A 14537-nucleotide genomic window follows, 5' to 3' on the forward strand; every position below is an offset into this window, starting at 1 on the left:
GAGATGGCTCAGCAGGTAAAGGTAAAGCTTGCCACAAGCTTACTGACCTGAGTTCAATCCTGGGAACCCACAGAAAGATAGGAGAGACCCTGCTTCACACAGCTGTCCTCTGACCTGTACATGCACATGTAGCATTTGAACACACAGGATAATGGTCAATGGAAAGATTGTAAAGTTAGGGGAGAATAGGTAAGAATCTGAGTCAAGGCATTAGGCCTAACAAAACGGGCACCACTGGTACTCGGTTCTGCTGCTACTGTGGGCACTTTAGTGCCGAGTCCTGTGCAGGGATCTGGGTGTGCAGAAAGGAGGCCTGAAGAGACGCCTAATTTCCAAAACTTCATTTTTATTACTGTAGAAAAAGCACGCCCACCCCATGTTTTGTGTCTTTTCCCAGTCCCTCCCCTAACTGCCCCCCCCCCAAGAACTGTACATGGTGTCCAGGGCTGGAGTGACCGGAGGCCTTTGTCCCACACCTTGCCGCAGGCTGAGCGCCCCAGCTCACACATACTCCTTGGCAGAATTCGACTTAGGGTAGGAGCGGGGTGCACGGTATGCGGTTTTGCTTTCACTGCCAGGACAGGAGCAAGAGAGCAGGGCACCTCCCAGGAGGACCAGAGCAGACCCTGCCCAGCCAATAAAGATGGCGGGCCCAAACTCGTACCTGTGAAGAGAAAGGATTGAGTCAAAACTTGGGCTTCACATCCTCCTCCCTGTCCCAAGTCCACAGATTTGTCTTCCTAGAAGACGTACTTAATATTCATGGGCGTCAAGGGGTTATAAAAGTCTGTGACAATCTGATGACCAATCCAGGAACATGCTACCAAGGCAGCAAGACCTAGAAAGAGAAGAAAGATTCTAGTATTGGGTGTCCACACCAAGACCTTGGCAATGCTCTCTGGGTGTTAAGAGTGAGCCCTTGGTCCCACCTGCCACGATGAAGACAATGCCTCCAGTCATGGCTATACGGGCCTTCTTCACTTTATCATCTCCCCCACAGCGCGTACACTTCATGCCCATCGTGGCGACAAGCATTGCCAGGAAGCCCAACACCAGGGACACCACCATTAGGGCTCGAGTGGCTTGCAAGGAGGCTGCAGAGGAGGAAAGAAAAGGTCAATGCTGGAAATGACAGGTAGCCTTATGATGGCGCCAACCTAAGTGCTGCACACCGCGCCCACTAACCCCTGGTCTGCAGTGTGCCAGTAGGGCTCCACCGCAAGCCTGGGGCCCCCTCGGTCCACCACAGGCCTTGGGCAGACAGTTCCCGCCCCCATCCCGCCACCGCGGCCATCCTGCTTCCCGCCCCGCCCCGCGCTCCAGAACCCGCCCGGGGCGCCGAGGTTTCGATGAAACCGCGCCAGGTAGGGGGAAGGGAGAAAGGGGGCAAAAAGAAAGTGCAGGTGGCGGCCAGGTCCCTCGTTTGAGCCACACCGGCCGGCGCGTGTCCTAGCTTTGGCCCCGCTATCGAGGCCACCGGGTTTGTGGCTTCAGCTAATCGACCGATAAGATTAGAGGCCACAAGTGCGGTCTTACGTCTAACGAGGGCACGATTCCGCGGCCCTAGGCACCTCCGTCCCGAACCTCCTTTGTCCCATAAAAAAAGCAGAAGACAGACCACTGACTGCCCAGAGTGGCGGGTGCCTCTTCCCAGGACTCCCCCGCTTCAAGCCGGGCAGAGGGGCATGGGCCCACGTGCAACTGCCAGCTTCCAAGCCCTCTTCCTCCCGGTCCCACCGACTGGGCTCAAGGCGTCCACTTCCTCCTCCCTGGCAACCCCGGGAGCCTGACCGTGCGGCCTCGGCCCTGCCCCACACCCAATCCCGCCACCTTGACTCCGGGCAGTCCGCCCCGTCGGTCCCGCGGTCTTACCCGCCAGGGCGAGCACCGAGTCGTACATTTTGCAGCTCATCATGCCGGTACTCTGCGTGACGCACTCCATCCAGAGTCCCTTGTACATGGCCTGGGCTGTGATGATGTTGTCGCCCGCATATGAACTCATCTGCCACTGCGGAATGGCAGTGCTCGCTATCAGGCCCACCCAGCCAAGCATGGCCATTGAAAAGCCCAGAAGTTGCAGGCCCGAATTGGCCATTTCCGTCTCAGAAAAGATGGGACGCTCCGGGAGGGCGACCCTACAGGAAAACAAAATCTGGGAAGCAACACAAAAAAATTCGAATGGAGATTTAAGTCACCCCAAGATAGGGGAGGGGGAAAAAAAGTTCTTTTAGGCCGGTTAACTGCAAATCTTGTTAACTGAGGTAAACACAAATCGTCCCCTCCGGTGAAGCGACACTCTCACAGCAGAGGGAACCGGCTTCGCCCGAAGGACTGGTTCCAGACAAAAGGGGCCCCGAAGGCCAGGCGGTTCCCTCCGGCGCGCTCAGAAACTACCCAAAGAAGTGGAGGGGCCGTTAGGGCGTGGCCCCCAGCAAGTATGCGGGCCCCTGGGCCCCCGGCTGCGGTGCACCCGAGCGAGCTGGGCGGTGAGTCGGCAGGTGCGGGCGAACAGGTGCGCCGCACCTGAGTATATATAGGGCGTCGGGGACACGCTCCCGCAGGCCACGGGCGCGCGGGAGCTGGGGCGGGACCGGAGGGGCAGTCGAGGGTGACCTGACGTCACCAAAGGGACACTCACCTGAACCGGAAGTCTTGGCCCCCACCCCCTCCTTGTCCAGGTGAAGAGGAAGAAACCCGAGCGCCAGTGTCACGCCCCTTCGTTTGCCTGGTTCTAACTGCTGATGGGAAGTAGGCGCAGGCTTCGCAGAAGTCCCTGGGGTCGGAGCCTCACTCCTGCAGACTCCAGGCTGCCCCTTCTTTTTCATACAGGTGCGCCTGGGTCGCCGCGGAGCCAGTGCCCACAGACGCCCCTGGAAAGGCTCCGCGCTCCCCTCTCCCTGCGGGTTTCGGCGCGGACTGTTTGTCTAGCCCTACTTTCCCCTCCACTCTCAGCTCCTTTGTCTTCAGCCTCCTACCATGGCCTGTGCCATCTTCAGTAGCCCTTACCCATTACAGTAAAACCAGCCCTGCTACCCCCTTCTAGGAATTTCTGCTCCACAGACGTGGTCTAGCAACCCTTGACTTCACTGCTCAAGCCCTCCACGTAGGCCCTCCACGAGGCATGGCTCTCCACAGCCCTACATCATACCTGATCCCTGAAGCCAGTGGTCACAGGACTTTAATACCTGAGCTCGTCAGTGTCTCCTCCAACGTCACGGCAACTTCTGCCTGAAGGAAGAAAACAGAGAGCCTCTCGAGGATGCGGAGTAGCGTAAGTCTGGGGTCAGAGTCTCTGCCACACCCAGCATTCCCCTCCCCCAGGTGCCATTTCAAGTCTACTCTCCACCCTCCTCACTCCTTCCCAGCCACACACTGTCCCTGACATTCTGAGCTTCCAGGGACCTGTGTGCCCTTCCACCCTCTCTAGCATTGCACTCCCTAAGGTGGTCTTTGACTCACCCCTAAAGAACCCTACCTCAACCTTACAACGCTTCCTACTTTCCCAGACTTTGAGCCCCTCCGTCCTCCCAACGTGTCTTCCCAGTTTCTCATTCTTCCCTTCTGTAATTTCGCTTCCTCCCAACTTTCAGTCTGTGGCTGCGCTCTCCGGACCCTTGGAGTCCAACGACACAGTGTGCCTGTCACTGCCTCCCCTAACTGTTTCTAGTTCCTTCTCCCAGCCTGTCTCTCCTACCACCCCCTACCCCTCTCAGACCTTCACACATCTTACTCTTGCCATTATTTACTTATTTGCGGCAGGGGGCGGGGAGGTATTGAGACAGGGTTTCTCTGTGTAGCCCTGGCTGTCCTGGGACTCCGTCTGTAGACCAGGCTGGCCTCGAACTCAGAGATCCCTGCCTCTGCCTCTCAAGTGCTGGGATTAAAGGTGTGCGCCATCACTGCCGGGATTTCTTGCTATTTTTCGTCAATCCCTCTACCTTCCCACCTGCTCTTCCCCTACACATCTCTCTGTTAATCCGCCCTTCATTTATGCAATAACATACGTAAAGGCCCTTCTTGTTCACCTCATTTACCTGCTTTTGTATAAAATACAGACCTTTGTGAACTCTTATTTTTGTCTATTTTTTGACCTTTCGGCTTTTGTTTGGTGAGGTGGTTTGTTTGGGTGGTTGGTTAATTTTGCAACAGGACCTCACTAGACTAGGCTAGTCCTTACAAGAAAGCTGCCTGGCTCCGCCTCTGGGAATGCTGAGATATGGATGTGAACTACTCTGTACAGCTGCGATTTTTCTTTAAGGTTGTTTCCCTGATTGGATGTGGTTGGTGCATGCTTTTGGAAGACTGAGGCAGAACAGTTTGAAGCCAGCCTTCCAGGAGCGGAGTGGCTTCCAGCTCCGAAGGTCCGCATTTCTCATTATCTGCTTGTTTGTTTATCCAGCCATCATTATCACAGCCACAGGCCAAGGGCTCCAGCCCGTGTCACTGCTCCTGCCTTTTCCTAAAGTCACTCCCCAGAGTGCTCTTTCTATCTTGCCATTCTTTTTAAAGCGTCACTCAGTGGGAGGCTTGGGAGATGGCTCAGCCATGGAGAGAGTTTACTGTTCTTGCAGAGGACCAGAGTTCAGTCTCTACCATCCACATGGTCACTCGTAATTCTCTGTTACTCCAGGTCTAGGTGACCCATTGCCTCTTCTTCTTTTTGTTTGTTTGTTTTTGAGACAGGGTTTCTCTGTGTAGCCCTAGTTTAGCTGTCCTGGAACTTGCTATGTAGACCAGGCTAGCCTCCCAAGCGCTGGGATTAAAGGTGTGCGCCACCACCCCAGTTACCGTCATCATCATTATTTTTTTTTATTTTTTTTTTTTTTTTTTTTTTTTTTTTTTTTTTTTGCTTTTTGAGACAAGGTCTCTCCTTGAAGCCCTGGCTGCCCTGAAACTTGCAATGTAGATCAGGCTGGTCTGGAACTCACAGGACTCCTCCTGCCCCTGCCAAATGAGTCCTAGGATTAAAGGAGTTGGTTTTTACTGGGCAGTGGTGGCACACGCCTTTAGTCTTAGCACTCAGGAGGCAGAGGCAGATGGATCTCTGAATTCTAATCTGAGGCCAGCCTGGACTACACAGAGAAACCCTATCTCAAAAAAAAAAAAAAAAAAAAAAAAAAAAAAAGAATGTGTCCCCATGCTCAATTCCAATCACTCTTCCACCTTCCTCTGGCTCCCACATACACTTAAAAAATAACCAAGTAAAACCGGGTGGTGGTGGTGCATGCCTTTAATCCCAGCACTCAGAAGGCAGAGGCGGGCAGATCTCTATGAGTTCGAGGCTAGCCTGGTCTACAAGAGCTAGTTCCAGGACAGGCCCCAAAGCTACAGAGAAACCCTGTCTTGGGAAAAAAAAACCTAAATAAATATTAAAAATAAAATAAAAATCATTCGGTGGCAGTTTTTCTTTTTCTCCATTGTTGCGGGTTGAACCCAAGAGCCTCACGCAAGTACTCTGGCCGCTGAGCTACACCCAAGTGGCACTCTCGCCTATTGACCTACCTGCCCCGCCCCTCAGCTATAGTGGCCTTCTCTCTGTCCTCAGAACACACTGCATGGTCTACCCCACTAAAGCACCTTTCCGTCCTCTATGCCTGAGTGCTCTAGTCCATTTACCCCACCCACCTTCCTCTTCCCAGTGAACATGGTCATCCTTCACCATTTGGCTCAAGTCTCTTTGAAGAGGCCTGGCCTGACTACTCCACCCACGCTGAGTCAGGTCGTCTGCTCAGAGCTCCCATGGTTACCTGTACTTTTCCTTTTAAAGTTCCTATCATCGTCTGAAAGTACTTGTGTGCTTATGGATTAAGTTTCAATTTCCCTGGTGCACTGGGAAGTACTGACGTGTCTAGATTTTTATTACCAATGAATGAATTCTGAAAAAAAGGTTTTCATCCACTGCCCCACGCGTGTCTTCTGAGTTGCCTATAACTGGATTGGGCACTGTAATTAACCCTGGGAATACACTGGTAGACAAGACAGATAAGGGCGCCTGCCGAGCTCATCTGGCTTGTCTTCTGGAAGGAGGAAGCAGGGCAATAAAGGCATAAATGCTGCTTGTTTTGAAGGCAATGGAACAAGGTAATATATAAAGTTGGGTCCAATCTCTGGTGAGATCAGGGAGACTTTCTGAGCAAGTGACTGTTAATGAGTCAGTCATGAGGGAGCCATGCTATAAGCAGAAAGAAGAATGGGAGCAAAGGCCCTTGGCTGATCGCTCCTGTGGACCTTAGTCATCGCTTTGAAGCAGGATTGATTGTGTTTGTTTTGTTTCATTTTTGTTTTTGTATTTTTTTTTTGTTTTTCTTTTTCTTTTTTTCTTTTTTTTTTTTTTGGTTTTTTCGAGACAGGGTTTCTCTGCAGCTTTTTTTTTTTTTTTTTTAGAGCCTGTCCTGGAACTAGCTCTTGTAGACCAGGCTGGCCTCGAACTCACAGAGATCCGCCTGCCTCTGCTTCCCAAGTGCTAGGATTAAAGGCATGCGCCACCGCCGCCCGGCTCATTTTATTTTCTTTTTTTAATTCTCTTAAAATTTATTGATTTTTTTTTCTGCAGGGGAGAGCACCAGTACAATCCCCCCATGATCACAAATTATGCAGTCAAATTTCCTGTATTTGGGGAAGTCTCAGGGGTCAGCACATCCAGAGTGCTATGGAGAAGCCCTGCCCTATTTGTATCTTATTTACCAATACTCTGCATGTCCACCTGCACACCAGAAGAGGGCATCCAGTCCATGTGGGTGCTGGGATTTGAACTCAGGACCTCTGGAAGAGAACCACTGAGTCATCTCTCCAGCCGAGTTAGTGTTTTGTTTTTGTTTTTGTTTTGTTTTGAGACAAGGTCATGTTTCATGGGTCAGGGCAGTCTAGACTTCATGACCCTCCTGATTTCAAATGCTGGAATTACAGGCCTGAACTGCCATGCCTGGCTTTTTGGTGTTTTTGAGACAAGGTGTTACTATGTATGCCTGGCTGGCCAGAAACTCATTATGTGTAGTAAGAAGGCCCCAAACTGGGCTGGAGAGATGGCTCAGAGGTTAAGAGCAGTGACTGCCCTTCCAGAGGTCCTGAGTTCAATTCCCAGCAACCTCATGGTGGCTCACAACCATCTGTACTGAGATCTGGATCCCTCTTCTGGCCAACAAGGATACAGACAGACAGAACACTGTATACATAATAAATAAACAAATCTTAAAAAAAAAAAAGAAAAGAAAAGAAAAAGAAGGCCCCAAACTTACAATAACATTCTTGCCTCTTGCCTTTCTGCTGCTGGGATTGCAGGCTCAAGCCACCAGCCAAAAAGAGGTTTCCTTATGTTGCCAGTGTTGATATTTGGAGCTAGAAAGTCTTTGCTGTTGTAAGTAGGATAGTAAGTATACTTAACACTATCCTGAGATCTACCTGTGTTAGTAGAAATTAGATATCACCAGACCCCTCTGCCATACCTCTGTATGACACTAAGCTGGGAGTGGTAGCTCACACCCTTATTGTTTAATCTTGGGAGGCAGAGGTACCAACTGTGGAACATTCCAGCTATCCATCCATTTGAGTTCGTTTGTTCCTGCAATCAGTGGTTTACCTCAGGTATACTAGAGGGGGGGGGGGAAAGCCACAATGATGCTCACTGGTGATTCTAGCCCATGGAGTTTGTTAGCTAGAAAGGAAGGTGAGTGGGATAAATGGATTGAGACACCCACGAGAACAGAAAGGCTCTTTAATGGTATGGAGCATGGACAGTAAGTTTTAGGGACAGAAAGAAGGCCAAAAAACAAAACAAACAAACTAAAAACTTTAGAAACACCAAGAGAAATGCTGGGGATGTAATCAAGGAGAATCTCTGGGAATTGAAGGCCAGCCTGGACTACACTGCAAATTCCAAACCAGCCAGGACTACATGGGTTTGATAAGTAAATAAATAAATATTTAAAAACAAATAAGTGAAGTAACTAGGCAGTGGTGGCGCACACCTTTAATCCCAGCACTAGGGAGGCAGAGGCAGGCGGATCTCTGTCAGTTTGAGGCCAGCCTGGTAAACAGAGGAAGTTCCAGGACAGCCAGGACTACACAGAGAAACCCTATCTCAAACAAACAAACAAAAAAGCAAAAAACAAAACAAAAAAGAACCACTGCTTGGGCTGGAGAGATGGCTCAGCGGTTAAGAGCATTGCCTGCTCTTCCAAAGGTCCTGAATTCAATTCCCAGCAACCACATGGTGGCTCACAACCATCTGTAATGAGGTCTGGTGCCCTCTTCTGGCCTGCAGGTGTGCACACAGACAAAATATTGTATGCATAATAAATAAATTTTAAAAAAAAAAAGAACCACTGCTCTAGTCTTACCAATAGGCATCACTGTGGATTTTTTTTTTCTCTTTCTCCAGTAAACAGTTGAATGTGTAACATCACTGGCTGTCCTGGAAATCACTCCACAGACCAGGCTGGCCTCGAACTCACAGCGATCCACCTGCCTCTGGTACAAGAGATCAAGGGAAGCAAGCACTCTTAACAACTAAACCATTGATACAGTCCTGTGGTTTTTGAGGCAGGATCTTACTAGTTGATCCAGACAAGCCTGGAACTCACAGCCTCCCAAACAAGGAATTATAGGTATGTACCACCACACCCATCTAAACTGGCCTCCAATTCATTACAAAGCCAAAAATGGCCTTGAATTCCTTATCCTCTTGCTTCTTCCCGTTTAGTGCTGAGATTTCACGATGGGCCAGCACGTTCAACTTTATGTGGTACTGGGAATCAAACCCAGGGCTTCAGAAATATATCATCAACCACTGTACCAAGTGGTCTACATGCCAAGCCTCTTGGACTGTGCATGTGCACTCAATGCACACACGCATGCACACACACACACACACACACACAAGCTGGTTAATTTGTGGCTTTGTTTGTTAACTGTTTGTTTTTCTCAACTTGAAAGAAACTAGAGTTATCTGGAAAAAATGACTCTAACTAAGGGGTGGCCTCCATCAGATTGTCCATAGGCAAAGTCTGTGGAGGCATTTTCTTGATTCGTAATTGGTAATGAGGGCCCAGCCCATTGTGAGCGGAACCACACCCAGGCAGCTGGTCCTGGGTGCTATAAGAGAGCTAGCTGAGCAAGCCAAAGGCAAGGCAGTAAGCTGCATTTCTCCATGGTCTCTCCTCCAGTCCCTGTCCTGGTGTCCCTCGATCATGGACTGCGAACAAGCCAAAGAAGTATCTTTCTCCCTCGAGGGGCTTTTGTCATAGAATAGTTAGCTCAGCGTCAGAGGAAAACACTGAACAGTTTAAGTTTGGGTTTCAGTGTCTTGTTGTCTTTTGTTTGTTTATTTGTTTGAGACAGCTTCTCATATTTTAGCTCAGATTAGCCTAGAACCATGTAACCCAGGCTAGCCTCACATTCTCAGTCATCCTCCTGCCTCAGCTTCCCAAGTGTTTGGATTTCCACAGTGAGCTACCATGCAAGTTGAGCCACCATGCAAGTTGAGAGCCAGTCTCCTGGACATCCCGAATGAAAGACTAGCCTGAGCTACAAAGCAAGACCCTGTATCAGGAAGAACAAAGGTTACGGACATAGCTCACTGGTAGAGCACACGCTAGTGTGGAAAGCACTGGGTTTGATCCCCAGTATCTTCTCCCCCAAAAGGATGTTTAAGCTGTTACTAAAAACCCCTAGAGAGATACCTCCTTCCCTAGGTGCTTTGGGGTCCCTCCCACCTCCCACCCAACCCCACCTCTGGCTAGGAATTTTGTTTTGTTTTCGAGACTGGGTTTCTCTGTAGCTTTGGAGCCTGCCTGGAACTTGCTCTGTAGGTCAGCCTGGCCTCACAGTCACAGAGATCCACCTGCCTCTGCCTCCTAAATGCTGGGATTAAAGGCATGTGCCACCACCTCCTAAGTGCTGGGATTAAAGGTGTGCACAACCATGCCTGGCTTCTACTGAATTTTTAAACATTAGAAATAGGAACAATTTCTCATTTATTTGATTAAAATTTTATCAAGTCCATTTTGACCAAAACCTGTAAAAGTCTGACCACGTGACAGTCGTAAGGGTGTGAAGAAACTGAAATTTACACACTGCTGATAGGAGTGGGGAGTGGTCCAGTCGTTTGTAAACAGTTGGGAAGTTTCCTAGAGTTCCACATATGCCTATCACATAATTCAGCTTTTCTCTGAGGAAATGAAAGCATATTTCAATGCAAACACCTATTTAGAAATGCTTCTAGCAGCTTTACGTGTAATAAGCCCACCCAACAAGGGACTAGGAAAACAAACTGTGATATAGTCATGTATTAGAATATTATTCATGTGCCTGCCAGATGACTTAGTGGATACAGATGCTTGCCACCAAACCTGATAATTCAAGTTTGAGCCCCAAGACCAACATCTGTAGGAAGAGAAAACTAACCCCCGCACGTTGTACTCTGACCTATGCATGTGCAATAGGATAGGCTCATGTGCACATGAAGATGCAAGGATATATACATACATAATACATACATACATACATACATGTAATTTAAAAATGCTATCCAGCAATAAGAAGGAATGAAGCCAGCCAGGCCTGGTGGAATATGCCTGTAATCCCAGCATTTGGGAGGTGGGGCAGAAGGATCAGAAATTCAATGTTATATTCAGCTATCTAGCAAATTCAAGGCCAGCCTGGGCTACATGAAGCCCTGCCTCAAAAGCAAACAGAAAATAAAGAAATGGGGCTGGAGAAGTGGCTCATGTTCTTGCCAAGGATGGAGTTTAGTTCCCAGCATCCACATCAGATGGCCTCACAGCTTTCTGTAACTCCCGTTCCAGGGTATCTGATGCCCTCTTCTGGCCTGTTTGGGCACTGGGTACACATATCCTGCACTTACATACATGCACCCAAAACGCTTATAAATATAAAATACATTCTTTTGAAGACAGAAGAAAGCTTTTGCGGTGGTCAATGCATTCGGTACCTTGATTATGGGGCTGTCACTGCCGTAAACTTTTGTCATAACACCAAACTGTACACTTTATGTGATGGTTTCAATGCCAATTATAGCTTTTGTTGTTGTTGAGACAGGGTTTCTCTGTGTAGCTCTGGCTGTCCTAGAACTCATTCTGTAGACCAGGCTGGCCTCGAACTCACAGACATCTTCCTGCCTCTGCTTCCTGAGTGCTGGGACTAGCCTCCTGCACCCAGCTCAATATCAATTATAGCTTAGTAAATCTACTTTGAAAAACAAATAAACTGGGAAGTGGTGGCGCACACCTTTAATCCCAGCACTCCAGAGGCAGAGACAGGGGGATCTCTGTGAGTTTGAGGCCAACCTGGTCTACAGAGCGAGTACCAGGACAGGCTCCAAAAAGCTACAGAGAAACCCTGTCTCAAAAACAAAGCAAACAAACAAGGAGAGAGAGGGGGAAAGGAAGGGAGGGAGGGAAGGGGAGGGAGGGAGGAGGAGGAGAGAAGGAGGAGCGAGGATGAGTATCCTTCGTCTATGCTTCTAGTTCTGCTTCTGATCCTCTTCTTCTTCTTCTTCTCCTTCTCCTTCTTCTTCGCCTCCTCCTCCTCCGCCTCCTCCTCCTCCTCCTCCTCCTCCTCCTCCTCCTCCTCCTCCTCCTCCTCCTCCTCCTCCTCCTCCTCCTCCTCCTCTACTCCTCCTCCTCCTCCTCATCAGACGACATCCGAAGAAATGAATGCTGCTATTAGAGCCATTCTCAGCACTCTGAACATACATCATCCACTTCATTGGGGCCTGAAGATGCAGCTACTATTATCATTGCCCTTCTCATTTTACCATCTAGGTAAACAAAGCACAAAGAACTCAGGTCACTTTCCAAAGGGCAACAAGTTAGTCCGTAACACAGCTGGGGCTCAGCTCACAATCACACTCCAGACTGTGCCGCCCCTGGTGATGCTGAAGAAGAGGACAGTGGTGGCAAGGCCCTCCTGCGCTGCTGAGAGACGGGGAAGTCTGTCTGAAGAAAGCTGGCAGTGCAGTACGGAATCAAACTCGGCAGAACACCCTATGACTCAGCGACCCTGCTTTTACAGACAGTTATAAATATAGTCAGAGTCACGGTCAGGACACAGACAAACCTCCCAAAGGAACCGAGTATAAAATAATCCTTGCCACATTCTTTGTTGTGGTTGGAAATTGGATGGGACATGGGAGGCCATTAATGGGCTCATACACAGGTGAAATAAGACAACCTTGCCCGCCTCTGCCTCCTGAGTGCTTCCACTATGTGTTTTGAGACAAAGCCTCTCACTGTATTACTAAACAGAGTTAGGCTGACCTCCAGTTCTCTATGTAGCTCAGGAACTCCTGGTCCTACCTCCACTGCCTGAATGGAATTCTGGAATTACAGGCAGGTGACACCATGCCTGGTGTACGTGATGCTGGGATGGATTTATGGGTTCATAAATGCTAGATGGTCACTCTATCAGCCAGACCACACCCCCAACCTGGAGCTACACTTTTAAAGGAAAAACAGGCTGGGAAGGCAGCTTAGGAGGTAAAGCAGTTCCGTGCAAGCCAGGCAACCTAGATCCTCCCGTGGAAGGAGAGAACTGACACCAAGCGCTGTCTTCTGGACTTCCACAAGTGTGCCATGGTGCACACACACACTCACACACACACACACCACCAACAACAACATCAACAAGAACAATGTATTCAAAATCAAATAAACTAACAAAACAAAGATCAATGAGGACACGAATCAAGAACTGTGTTATGATGGATATGGTGACTCATATCTGTAATCCTAGTATTCTGGAGGCTGAGGCAGGAGGATTGCCTTGAATTCCAAGCTAGCCTAGGCAACAGAATGAGACTGTCTTAGAACTTACGTTATTAGTTCAGTAATGTTATTAATTTTTTAAAATATTTATTTATTTATTATGTATATAATATTCTGTCTGTGTGTATGCCTGCAGGCCAGAAGAGGGCACCAGACCCCATTACAGATGGTTGTGAGCCACCATGTGGTTGCTGGAAATTGAACTCAGGACCTTTGGAAGAACAAGCAGTGCACTTAACCTCTGAGCCATCTCTCCAGCCCAATGTTATTAATTCTTCATTTGTCCCAAACACAGGTGTGCGCAAGCACACACACACACACACACACACACACACACACAAACAGGGGGGGCTGGAGAGATGGCTCAGAGGTTAAGAGCATCGCCTGCTCTTCCAAAGGCCCTGAGTTCAATTCCCAGCAACCACATGGTGGCTCACAACCATCTGTAACAGGGTCTGGTGCCCTCTTCTGGCCTGCAGGCATACAGACAGAATATTGTTTACATAATAAAATAAATATTTAAAAAACAAACAAACAACAACAGGAAAGCGGAATGTTGTTTCTGGAACTCAGGGTGAAGCTCCATCTCCAGCCCAGAAGCCAAGCAAAGCGAATCTGAATAGATCCAGAGCTGGACGCAGGTCCAGGAAACATTCTGGGTTTTTCCTGCAGTCCAGTCTCTTGCCTCACTTGCCTCCACCTCCTTTCCTAGATACAGGGGTTGAGAAAACAAAAGTCTGCAGGGATTATCTTTCTGAGGCAAGGAGCAGAGGTTAGGAAAAGCTATAGTGGGCTCTGTGATAAACCAGCCCAGGGTCTCTGTAAAAGATCACCACACACACACACACACACACACACACACTCACACTCACACTCACACTCACACTCGCATGCATGCACACACACACACCGATGCATGCATGCACATGGGCACACATGCATGCACATGTGCACGCACACACACATGCATGCATGCACACAGCACACATATGCACACACACAATGCTCCATGCAAAGTTTCCCTATTTTATGTGTCTCCTTTCCTTCCTTTCCCTATCTGCTATCCCTTCTCCCAGTTCCAGCCTCTTTTCTCCTTCCCAACTCTCTCTTATTCCCTGAATCCTCTACTTTTCCAACACTCTTCTGCTTGTTTTGTTTTGTTTGTTTTTTTAAACAGGTTTTGCTGTGGAGACCTGGCTGTCCTGGAAATCACTCTGTACACCAGGCTGGCCTTGAACTCACAGAGATCTGCCTGCCTCTGCCTCCAGAGTGCTAGGATTAAAGGTGCACATCACCACCGCCTGGCTTCTCCAACACTCTTTTAAAAAAAAAAAAAAAAGACAGTTTCAGGTAGCCTATGTAGTCAAGAATGACCTTCAAGGGAGCTGGAGAGATGGCTCAGCAGTTAAGAGCACTGACTGCTCTTCCAGAGGTCCTGAGTTCATATTCCCAGCAACCAAATGGTGGCTCACAACCATCTATAATGAGATCTGGTACCCTATTCTGGCCTACTGGCAGGATACTGTATAAATAAATAATAAATCTTAAAAAAAAAGAATGACCTTCAACTTCTTGCTCTGGGATTATAGAATGTGCCACCATATGCCACCATACCCATAGTTCATAGTGCTGAGGATTCGTGCATGCTAGGCAGGCACTCTACATACATCCCCAACTCTTTTCCAAAGTCTTTTAAATCTTATTCATTCGTGTGTGTGTGTGTGTGTGTGTGTGTGTGTGTGTGTATGTGTGTGT

At 48.7% G+C, this 14537-nt stretch overlaps 1 protein-coding gene and 1 pseudogene across 1 annotated transcript; both read right to left on the reverse strand.

Moving 5' to 3' along the window:
* Window positions 1–441: 441 nt before the first annotated feature.
* Window positions 442–2490, reverse strand: Cldn7 (claudin 7). The gene is made up of 4 exons (XM_038328055.2): window positions 1873–2490; window positions 930–1094; window positions 754–838; window positions 442–664 (listed from the first exon to the last, which is right to left on the reverse strand). The coding sequence occupies exons 1-4, from the start codon at window positions 2093–2095 to the stop codon at window positions 502–504; spliced, it is 636 nt and encodes a 211-aa protein (XP_038183983.1). The 5' UTR covers window positions 2096–2490; the 3' UTR covers window positions 442–501.
* Window positions 2491–6550: 4060 nt separating this feature from the next.
* Window positions 6551–6701, reverse strand: LOC119813881 (annotated as a pseudogene).
* Window positions 6702–14537: the final 7836 nt, after the last annotated feature.

The sequence above is a fragment of the Arvicola amphibius genome, chromosome 4 (assembly GCF_903992535.2).
Source record: "Arvicola amphibius chromosome 4, mArvAmp1.2, whole genome shotgun sequence".
Lineage (NCBI taxonomy): Eukaryota > Metazoa > Chordata > Mammalia > Rodentia > Cricetidae > Arvicola > Arvicola amphibius.

Excerpts from the sequence above, each read along its gene's own strand:
- Cldn7 (XM_038328055.2), bottom strand. The coding sequence starts at position 2,095 with ATGGCCAATTCGGGCCTGCAACTTCTGGGCTTTTCAATGGCCATGCTT. Across the intron at positions 839-929 it reads CATTGTCTTCATCGTGGCAG|GTCTTGCTGCCTTGGTAGCA; the intron begins GTGGGACCAAGG and ends TTCTCTTTCTAG. Across the intron at positions 665-753 it reads TTGACGCCCATGAATATTAA|GTACGAGTTTGGGCCCGCCA; the intron begins GTACGTCTTCTA and ends TTCTCTTCACAG.